The 11,541-nt window shown below is 27.2% G+C and overlaps 1 protein-coding gene across 1 annotated transcript; it reads left to right on the forward strand.

The window, feature by feature from the left end:
- The first annotated feature begins 195 nt into the window (after positions 1–195).
- Positions 196–9,517, forward strand: LOC107490456 (probable sulfate transporter 3.5). Its single transcript, XM_016111238.3, has 12 exons — positions 196–632; positions 1,110–1,317; positions 2,121–2,292; positions 3,930–3,995; positions 4,601–4,714; positions 4,855–4,971; positions 5,445–5,571; positions 6,203–6,489; positions 7,208–7,401; positions 7,800–7,870; positions 8,810–8,886; positions 9,051–9,517. The coding sequence occupies exons 1-12, from the start codon at positions 284–286 to the stop codon at positions 9,252–9,254; spliced, it is 1,986 nt and encodes a 661-aa protein (XP_015966724.1). The 5' UTR covers positions 196–283; the 3' UTR covers positions 9,255–9,517.
- Positions 9,518–11,541: the final 2,024 nt, after the last annotated feature.

Here is an 11,541-nt window from a genome sequence, read left to right on the forward strand (position 1 = left end):
ATAATTTAATATATAGATCAAATAACAACAAAAAAATATTAAAAATGATTGATTCCAAAAATTTCTCTTTCTTCCACGTATAATAATTAGTTTTTAATTAACTAATTTTCTAAATTAACACTAGGCACTGTTGAAGGCATTCCTTATATATATCCCCCTAACACACACACCCCAACACAATTAAGTGCATGAAAGGGTGAAATAATCATAACACTATATCCTGGTCCCTCATTTCCATAGTGCGGTTTAGTTTGTTGTGTCTTTTCTATTAATAACAATATACATGGATTCAAAGGATGACAAGGCTGAGGGTGTTGTTGTTCTTGATGTTCCCCAGGATCATGGGGTGAACTTCTCAACCCGGAGAGAGTTTGGAACAAAACTCAAATCCGGGTTGAGAGAAACGTTCTTCCCCGATGATCCCTTCCGGCAGTTCAAGAACGAGGAGAGGCGGTGGCGAAGGGTGGTGAAAGGGGTTGAATACTTTGTTCCGATATTCGAGTGGCTTCCGAATTACTCAATGCGGCTTTTTTGGTCGGATTTGATTGCCGGACTCACCATAACAAGCCTGGCCATCCCTCAGGGGATTAGTTATGCCAAACTCGCCAACCTTCCTCCCGTTATTGGCCTTTGTAAGTTCAATTTCTTCTTCTTCCTCTTTCTTGTTATTATTAGTGTTATCATATTTTTCATCATCATGCAAAAACTGACATGGAAATCATAGAATGTGACTAAGTCAACGGCCAATCACAAAATTCGGACAACTTGTTAATTCTAATTATGATGAGCATCCATTTCATGCATTTTGCATCGCAGAGCCGATTAGGATCATATAATAGTTTGAAAAAATGTGATTAGTAAATTTCAAGAAATCTATATTACTAAACTATAAATAGTATTAGAGATAGATATAATTATTCATATACATCTTTTTATCAATTTAAATATTTTGGAGAAGTAATATTATTATTATATAGTATCAAAACTTGTACTACTTGATTATTTTTTTAAGTTTTGTTTAAGGACATTATATAGATAGCTTTCAATTTAAGAATAAAGATATTGATAAGATGTTTGGTGATTGTAATGTAATAATTATATATATGCAGATTCAAGCTTTGTCCCACCTCTAGTGTATGCTATATTTGGAAGCTCAAGGCACATGGCAGTGGGGACTATAGCGGCAGCATCTTTGCTTATTGGTCAAACTATTCAAACCGTCGCTGATCCTGTTCAGGAACCAACCTTGTTCCTTCACTTGGTCTTCACAACCACCTTTGTCACTGGTTTATTCCAAGCTTCTCTTGGTATTTTCAGGTCACAATTATTAATATATCATACCCATAGTGTCAGAGTCAAATAAGTTTCATTTTCCTATTCAAAAATGATTATCATCATTTTTTAAATAAAAAAAACTATATAAATAATGGAGTATAAATTTTTGTATATGTTTTTTTTCTTTTCCCTATTTGTCTTACGCTAATTTTATTTTTAGCAAAAGATCGAATTTTAAAATTTTTTGTTATAAAAATTTTGATATTATATTATAAAAAATTTAATTTTAATATATTAATAGTATAAAATATTTTAAACAGTTGTTTAAATTATATTAGTTATTTTAGATGATTGTTTACGTGATAAATGTAAAAAAAAAAAATTAATTTTACTAATATGTCAATTATGTAATTGTATAGTAAAATTGATCTACAGTAATAATAAATTATTAAATTTATCGTAAAATCAGATATCTAGATCTAATTTATTTTCTAACTTTCTTTTTTAATAAAGTTCAATTTAAAGTTTGAAATTACATTTTATAATTCAATTTCAAGAGTAAATGATTGATCTTAAGAACTAAATTAAAGTGAATTATGTTTAAAATTTCAAAAAGAAAATTAAACAATTAGAAAAAGACAGATAACAATTAACAGGTCATTTTCCTAAAACCACCCACTCATATGCTCAATGGTGGTTCCGTTTGGATTTGCATGCATATAACACCAGGATAGTATTGTGTGTGTGTATAGGGGTTATTGAAGAAATATTTTCATTATACTTTTTGTGTTTTGGGTAAGATATATAGCTGAGAAAGGTAAGTCACACCTTAATTGATATTTCAGACTTGGGATATTGGTTGATTTCTTTTCCCATTCTACCATCACTGGATTCATGGGTGGGACAGCAGTCATACTTATCCTCCAACAACTAAAGGGTATTTTTGGAATGACGCATTTTTCTACCAAAACAAATGTTGTATCGGTGATCAAGGGCATCATTGACAATAGACATGAGGTAACTACTCTATGGAATAAATATAAGGTAGCTACTTCTAGAGACATCTCTATATAAAAATAATATCATAAGCTATTAGATAGATCAATCAAATAATATATTAGATTATTTAATAATTTATAATATGATCTTGACATAAAGATATTTTTTTTATAAAAATAACTATCTAAATATAATAGAAAATTTAAATTGTATGAATTGTTGTAAATATAAACAGAAAAAGAGTATATAAATAAATTAGATGAATTTGTCATGATTAGACATATAGCTAGGGAGAGAAGTAAGCAAAAAATTAAAGGAGTGATTCTATATATATACGAGGGGTATAGGTCAATGTTTTGTTGAGCATAGGAATTTCAGTTTTAATTGTTGTCTTGCTTAGTTGTTTGAGAGGTATTTATTATATCAATTCTGCTAAATTTCTGCCTATTTTTGTTTATGATTATGTTTAATAGAAGTATTTTTATAAATGTGTTTAATAAAAATATTTTTTTTATAATTATGTCTTTAAAAATATTTTTATAAATATATTTCTTGAATATATATCTTTATATATATATTTAAAATATAATAATTAATTATTATTAATAATAAATTAACAGATAATATATTAGTACCCTATATTTTTCCTTATTATTATTATTTACAAGGACAAGGATAGTTCCTCTAGATGTGATAATGAGATCTTAATTCCATATTGAACATTTTTATTGCCTGTTTGCATTAATTTTTCAATGGATAGAAAAATTAAAGCACCATGATACAGTTTCACATATATACATGCATCCACCCACCCACTCAAAGGCACACGTTACTTGAGCAGTTACTTTAGTTGGTTACATTTGTTGTCATTTTAAATAAGGAAGAAAAAAGAAAAAGAAAAAGAAAAAGAAAATTCCACCGACTGTTTTGAAAAGAGTTGGAAATTGGGCATTTATATAATTAAATCTAGCTAACATTTATCTATCATATTAACAATTATTTTTCTCAAAGATCAACATTATTAAATAGTGATTTTAATTCTTGTGTAATGATTTTCAGAGAACACGCATTATTTTCAAAAAGTGAGAGTATAATAGTAGTACTACAGTATATCACTTGACTTCTTATGCACTTATTAAACATTTTGACCAAGATTTAAATATTGTATTGATTTTCTTTTGCTGTAATATTATTTACTGGGAAATGTTTCCTTTCAAGCAATACTTTATAAAAGAAAATTATAGTTGTATATTATATAATTAATATGAGAGTGTGGATCGGATGAAATAAATAAGTATCAAAATTTTGATGGAAAAAACTATATAACAATAATAATGTATGTCATGGTGAAATTATTTGTTTTAAAAACTTAAATTAATAGAAAAATATATAAATTATTATATTTCATTCTAACGTATTTTTTCAGATAAAAACCTCTTATATACTTACAAATGTATGTGTTTTTCTTTTAGTTTGTTTTATTATGATGGATTTCTTTTTTTTAAATGAACAAAGATCAAATGGTAAATATTTTAGTTATAAACTTTAATATGATGCCACAAAACCAGTCCCAAGAATTCAAATGAAAAGATATATAAATAATTTTATTTCTAATGATAGCTTACATGTCTCTAATTTATTTTAATTATTAACAGATAAGGTGGGAAACCATTGTTCTTGGCGTGATCTTTGTTTCTTTCCTCCAATTTACTGCGCATGTGGTGAGTGCTCTTGTATCTGTAAAAATGGAAATGAAAAAAATATAGGAAATTAATTTTTAGTTAGTTAATTTTTTTAATTTTATCTTTTTTTAAGATTTAAAGTTTAGGATTCATAATTTAGAATTTAGAATTAAAAATTTGTGATTTAGAATGTAAAATTTAAAATAATAAAAAAAATAGCTGATGTTAGTAGAAAAAAACTAATTTCCAAATATTACTCAATGGAAATATATACTTCTCAATATTTATACATATTATTTATTATGAGTTTATTAAATTCATATTTACCTCGTACATCTTATGTATATTGCTTGTGTATTATTATACATAAACACGTTAAATCTATAATGTAAGGGGAAATGCTTTTTGGTTATTATTATTATTATTATTATTATTATTATTATTTGCAAGTATAACAAATTTTTTCTTACTCAAACTAATAAAGACAAAAACAAATAAATATAGAAAGTTCAATTACAAAGCTGTCTCTCTCTGTTGTCATTGATACTTTTTGTTTTAATCCCTTATATATATTATATATGGTTAGTTAGCTAATTAATGAGGATTTTTTGTTTGTTATTTGATTTAATATAATGAATATTCAGAGAGAGAGAAAACCAAAGCTATTTTGGGTGTCAGCTATAGCTCCAATGACAACGGTAGTAGTTGCTGGAGTTTTCACGTATCTGGTTAAGGGCCAAAATCATGGAATAAAAATTGTGAGTCATATTAAAGTCAAGTCTTTTTCATCAGCTATATTTATTTGTGTACCCACTTTTTCTTATGTTACGTGCATCTTTAATTTGCTTCTCTTTTCTTGTTAAATACTATTTGATTTTAGTTTTAATTATCAATATAGGTGGGCCATTTAGATAAAGGAATAAACCCTTTGTCTATTCATTATTTGAACTTTGATTCTAAATATTTATCAGCTGTTCTCCGAGCTGGCATTATCACAGGCATTTTGTCATTGGCGGTAAGCATTAATTGAATTTTTATATTATTTTTAATTTTGTAATTAGATCATTTTTGTATAAAAAAATATTAAAATTAATAGAATATTTCTTTCAAAAATATATAATCAAAGATCTAATTAAATTTTTCATTATAGATATCTTTAATTTATAGAAAAATATTCAGTTAATTTTAATATTTTTTATACTAGAAATAATCTAATTATAACATTAAAAACAGTATAAGAACTCAATTAAAAAAATATATATAGAGATCTAATTAAAAATATAATAAAATCATAAGGACCAACAAATTAATTAAATCTAAAAGTAATTACTTTTTAAATCAATAACATAAATAATCTTCCAAAAAATAGATATAATTAAATGACTTTAAATGTTTTATGTTATCAGTACGTTAAAATTAAATTTTTATTATTAACAATTATTTATTTTATTTTATCTTATTATTATATAGTTGTATATGTATATATAGGAAGGAATAGCAATAGGAAGAAGCTTTGCTGTAACTGCTAATACACCTCATGATGGGAACAAAGAGATGGTAGCTTTTGGCCTTATGAACTTATGTGGTTCTTTCACCTCATGTTACTTGACTAGTGGTAAGTTTTTATTTTCCACACATGCTTGCATGCTAACCCAAATATATTCTCTTAACTATAATATATAGTATATATAAAGGTGTTTCAACTAAAAAGAAATACTGACATAAATTATTTCATGGAAATTAAATCATGATGGTTATTGTTCAAACAAATAAAGTAACATAATAAATAATAAATATATGACATTTTCATTATGTCAATTTTGACTATTATCCTTTTTTTAATATCTAAAATAATTAATTTTAAAAAAATTTAAATAATTTGAATAAAAATATATAAATATTATTTTTACTGAAGGTAAATTATTATTTAAAAGAATAAAATCCAAAAAAGAATTTAAACACTGTAAGGATCACAATAGATAACAGTGATTTTTATAGTGTTTAGCACGAAACTGTCGCTAAATAATGAAATGTTATTAAACGGGATTTAGTCACAATTATTAGAAACTGTTACCAAAAAACCGTCACTATCTATCAAAATTAACGATACATCACAATTAATTTTGATTTTAGAACAAAAAGATATTTTACTGTATTCTATTATATTTTTTCTTCCTTATTCTTATGTTTTATGTAGTTATTATCAACAATAATATTTAAGAATTTGAAGTGTTTTGTGTATACAGGACCGTTTTCGAAAACGGCGGTGAATTACAATGCAGGGTGTAAGACACCTATGACAAACGTGGTGCAGGGAGTGTTAATGGCGTTAACACTCTTGTTTTTGGCACCACTATTTGGACACACTCCTATTGTTGCTCTCTCATCTATTATTACATCTGCCATGCTTGGACTCATCAAATATGGTGTCTTTGTTCATCTCTTCAAAGTTGACAAGTTTGACTTTCTTATTTGCATGGCTGCCTTCTTAGGTGTCATCTTTCTAACCATGGATCAGGGCCTTATGATTTCTGTGAGTACTCCAATTTCTTCAATTTTATGTTCTTGTTAGACTCACCGTTTAATTTCATATATAGAATTATTGAACCATGTATTATCTCAATCTCTAAATTTAAGTTTTAATTAAAGCTAATTGTATAATTTCAAAAAGTTATATTTTAATAGGTTTTTAATTTTTTTGTTGGTCAATCATTATTAGTCTACTATGGTAAATTTGTCACTATCTCATATCACATGGACTAATATTCTATAATTGTCATTACTAGAAAAATTATTTTTATTGATCATTTATTTTTCTTTTACCATAACTAAATATTAGTCGTTTTATATTTTGTTGTTAAAAAATTTTAGCGACAATTATACAATTGGATTAATAGTTAAATATAATAGTAGTTAAATCATAATAAACTTAGATTAATATCAAATGATTAGTTCATTTATCCGTTTAAATAAACATTGGAATTTAAATATTATCTTGTGTAAATAACAACAGAATAATTCCAAAAACCAATAACAAACCCCTTAAATGGAGTTCTATTCAATTTTAGAAATTGAAGAATTAATTTTAAAATTATATGAAGTAAAATAAAATATGCTTAAATTTGCATCTACCAATTAAGTTAAACACCAATCTTCTCATTTTCTTAATTATGAACAATTGATTCTACTTAGACAAAATTATAATTATTTTGTCTAACTTAAGTTATTGTTATTCCATATATGAAATGAAGATTGCACTGAGCCTTCTTAGAGCACTCTTATATGTGGCTAGGCCTGCCACATGCAAGCTTGGAAAGTTAGATGACTCTTCAGGTTCATATAGAGATGTTGATCAATACACTCCTACAACAACATACCCAGGAGTTTTGATTATTCAACTTGGTTCCCCCATTTACTTTGCAAATGCTATCTATGTCAAAGAAAGGTAAATTTTATATTAACAGTAACACTATTAATAGATGATAGTTTTACTATTTTTAAAATATCATAAAATATAAAAATATTATATGCACACCAAAATATCCACCAACTCAATCATTATATATTTGTGTATGAATATATATATTGTTTAAATCATTTTTAATATATTTATATTTCAATATATATGATTGCTCAAAATATACAATTTTTTTAAGAAATGGTGCATATTTATTAAATTTGTTTTTTTTTTCATCAAGTTTACTTTTATATTATTCAAGAATAAAAATATTTATAGAAAAGTGTTCTAAAAGAGTGTTACAAATAACATAACACTTTTATCAATTGTCACACTCCTATAATAATACATCCATGTTGAATCTAAATTTCTAAAATCTGCATTAGGATTATGAGGTACGTTAGAAGTGAAAAAGACTCTGATGGAGGTGTGGAGCAGATCATACTTGATTTTTCAGGTAAATTAAGATATGGAAATTTAATATCCTTACAAGATTGATGGAAAGAGCTATGTTTTTATATATTCTTATTTTAGTGACATAAGATAATAAATTTACTATTATATTTTTAAAAATTTTCAAATATACAAAGAATAATATCATTCTAGTCATTTTATAAAATTATTAAAACACTAGTATTCTTGGTATATTTAAAATTTTTTCTATAGTTTTATTATATTTCATTACTTATCATCTTGTGTCTTTCTCGAGTTAAATCTCAATTTGACCCTTGAAATTTAGTCCGATACTCATAATAATGACTCCCACAATTTCGTCGGCCCCAATTAGAACCCTTAAATTTGTAATCGTGGCTCTGACTTGCCCCTGCGATTATCTCCATCACCGAAATGCTAATCTAATGCAATTACATGACACGATGGACACTAACGGGGCATTGGTTTCACGCCCAAACCCTTTGAAAACCACGTCGTTTTAGTTGTTTTTTGGTTAAAACTCTCTTTCTTTCCATTACGACGATCATAAGATGCAAAACATCAAGAAAACTCTTACATTACGTAGTTTTCAAAGGGTTTGGATGCAAAACCAATGCGCCGTTATTTAAGTAGTGTCCTCCATGTCATGCAATTACGTCATATCAGCATTTCGGTGACAGAAATGATCACAGAGACAGGGCGGAGCCATGATTCCAAATTTAGGAGTTCTAATTGAGGCCAACAAAATTATGAGGGTCATTCTGAGCATCGGATCAAATTTCAGGAGCCAAATTGAGATTTAACTCGTCTTTCTCTATTCCGTAGTGATTTTTATAGTGAATCCTTAAAATATGTAAAAAAATAAAAAGATAATGTTTTGTCGAAATGCTTTTTTATGGTTATTATTATACTCATAGATATCATGTAATAATGCTTAATTTTCTGATTTTATACGTTTATGCAGGAGTAACATCAATTGACATGACTGGTATCGAAGGATTGCTAGAAACTTATAGAGTATTAGAAAGGAATGGAATTCAGGTACAATATAGAATTAAACTTCTTGGACTATATATCTATATAGCTAGATCCTTCAACTTGATTTATTAAAAAATAAAATTGAATTTACAAAAGAAGATTAATTTTAACATATTATATATATCTATATATAATGTTTTTACTTTTATTTATGTTCTTTTTTGTAGATGTTAATAGTGAACCCAAGACTTGAGGTTATGGAGAAGCTGGTGGCATCCAATTTTGTAGACAAGGTTGGGATGGATTCATTCTATCTGAATTTGGATGATGCAGTGAATGCAACTCAATATTCACTTCGTTCACTCAAGACCAATAACAATAATATTAATGAAGACACAACTCATCAACAATTACCCGATCATCATGCCTAATAAAAGTCATTAATTAATTAGGTTAGAGCATAGAAAATAAAATAATGATGTGTTTTAATTTGTTTAAAGTAGTTGAGATCAAACTTCGTGTGTGTTCCTCGCTTGTACAATTAAAAATTTTGAGAGAAAAACAAGCTACTAGCTAGTTCATAACTAGAGTAGTCTAGATTGTCAAATGGTGTATCAATATTGTGGGTCAAGAAATGTGAAATATCCACCTTCTCTAACCTATTCTACAAGTTGAAAATCAATCCGAGTTTTACTTAAATATTTGTTATTTGACAATAAATTATTATATACATAAAGTATAATTCGAACATCTGATACTTTTTTAGCTAGACGAGTGAGTTGATTACTCAACCAATCAAAATCAGCAAATTACTAAATTTAAAATTCAAATTTTCAGGCATTGAAGCTATTTTTTTCCTGGTAGTTGATGCATTAAAATTCTGGGCATTAAGGTTCGTTATAGTGGTTTTAGACTTCTTTTTGTCAGAATTTGTTTCTACTTTATTGAAGGATAAATATTTATTCTTTTATTAGGCCTAACAAAAGGCCCATAATATGTTCAACGGTTTAGTCCAAACAAAATCCCCATAGAGCAAATTAATCGATCCTTACCTTTCAGCTTTGAGCCCACAAGGCCTATAGCAGAAAAACATGAAGCCCACTACTGTAGTTTCAGTATCATCTTCTTGATGACAAAAATTCCATACCAAAATCTTAATATGAGCTTTTTTTTTTTAATTGGTTTGGTTTATTCAAATTTATAAATTATGAGTTTTTGTTTTTGTTGTCAATGATATCCTTTAGTCCGTAGGCCAATGATTAATTTATTGCAAATCGAAATATTATTTAAGGAGTTGCTGTTGACCAACGAATTGTTTATATACAAGGCGGAATTTAAACTTCGACATTTAGTTAAGCAAATTAGTGAACTAATCATTATACCAACTCAAATTTATTATAAATTTTTTTCTTTTTTTTTTGTCATACCTAACACACATACCCTTCTCTCCCCATGGGTTCCATATAACCACTTTCTAATTATAACTATGATTTAAACTCTGATGCACTATCTAGCAAGGCATATACAAATGTCACTAAATTACATCCTTTTTTTTTGGTAATACTAGATTACATTCTTAAAAGCAGGTACCAGATAAAGTGGTAAATAGATCGGAGCAGTATAATTGGGTTTAGCCCAATTAATAGAAATAGAATTTGATAATTGGGTTGTTCAAGTAATTCATTCACTCGTCTAATTAAATAAATGTTAACCAAGTTGGGTTGGTCTAGTGGTTAGTTCACTAGTCCGCTTAAGCAAGTGTTAGGGGTTCGAATTCCGCCTTGTGCATGCAGCAACCCATTGGCCAGCGACAAACCTTTAAATAGAGCTCAGTATCGTGGCGAATTAATCCTTCTTAGTGGACTGTCTCTAATTTTCTCCTTGATCAACCATGCTTCTTCCTTATCACACACTCATGTTCCAATATTCATCCTCATTCTCATTTTATTCATACATCAACACAATCATTTATCAATATATACACAAAAATCACAATTCCAATGCTCAACACAGGGGATTAAGATCTATGTTATTTCAATGGTGTTTTCGTTGAATACCATGATTAGTCTTCATTTACATTCATCAAATCCATAGTCATAATTAAACCTATATTCATATTTGCCACAGCAAAATCCTTAATTTTTATCCTTTCACATTCAATCGTGCTTGTTACACTTTCTATGTTGGGAAAGTAGTATTAGGTGAGGGATCATGAATGATCCTTGCATTTGATATTGGAGGGTTATCGTTTGATATTGATCATGAAAGATCCACTTATTATAGCATGGATATATATTAGAAAGATTAGGCATATAAAAATGAATAGTAGTAGTAACATTATTTGGGGTTAGAACAACGAATTTCAAATAGCTAAAGATGTGTGTGGTTTAAATATTTTTTTGTTATTCACATTTTATTCTTATGGAAATTAAATATATTCAAAAAAAATGTGAGAATTAAAATGCAAATATTTTGATTTTCTAAAATTAAATTTATTTAAAAATAATTTTTTAAATTTTAAATTAGACATGAGAATATAATATCTTCATCTTAAAATTTTCAAAAATTCTTTATAATTCTCCCAACTACACACACCCAAAATAAAGACCAAAGAGCCAAAAAGCAGTGACCTAAGTGATAAATATTTGAAACCAGTGACGGATTTAAGGGGCTAAGATGGCCATGGTTCTCAATTTTTTTTTAAAAAAGTAGTACTAT

Source organism: Arachis duranensis, chromosome 5 (genome assembly GCF_000817695.3).
Source record: "Arachis duranensis cultivar V14167 chromosome 5, aradu.V14167.gnm2.J7QH, whole genome shotgun sequence".
Taxonomy (NCBI): domain Eukaryota; kingdom Viridiplantae; phylum Streptophyta; class Magnoliopsida; order Fabales; family Fabaceae; genus Arachis; species Arachis duranensis.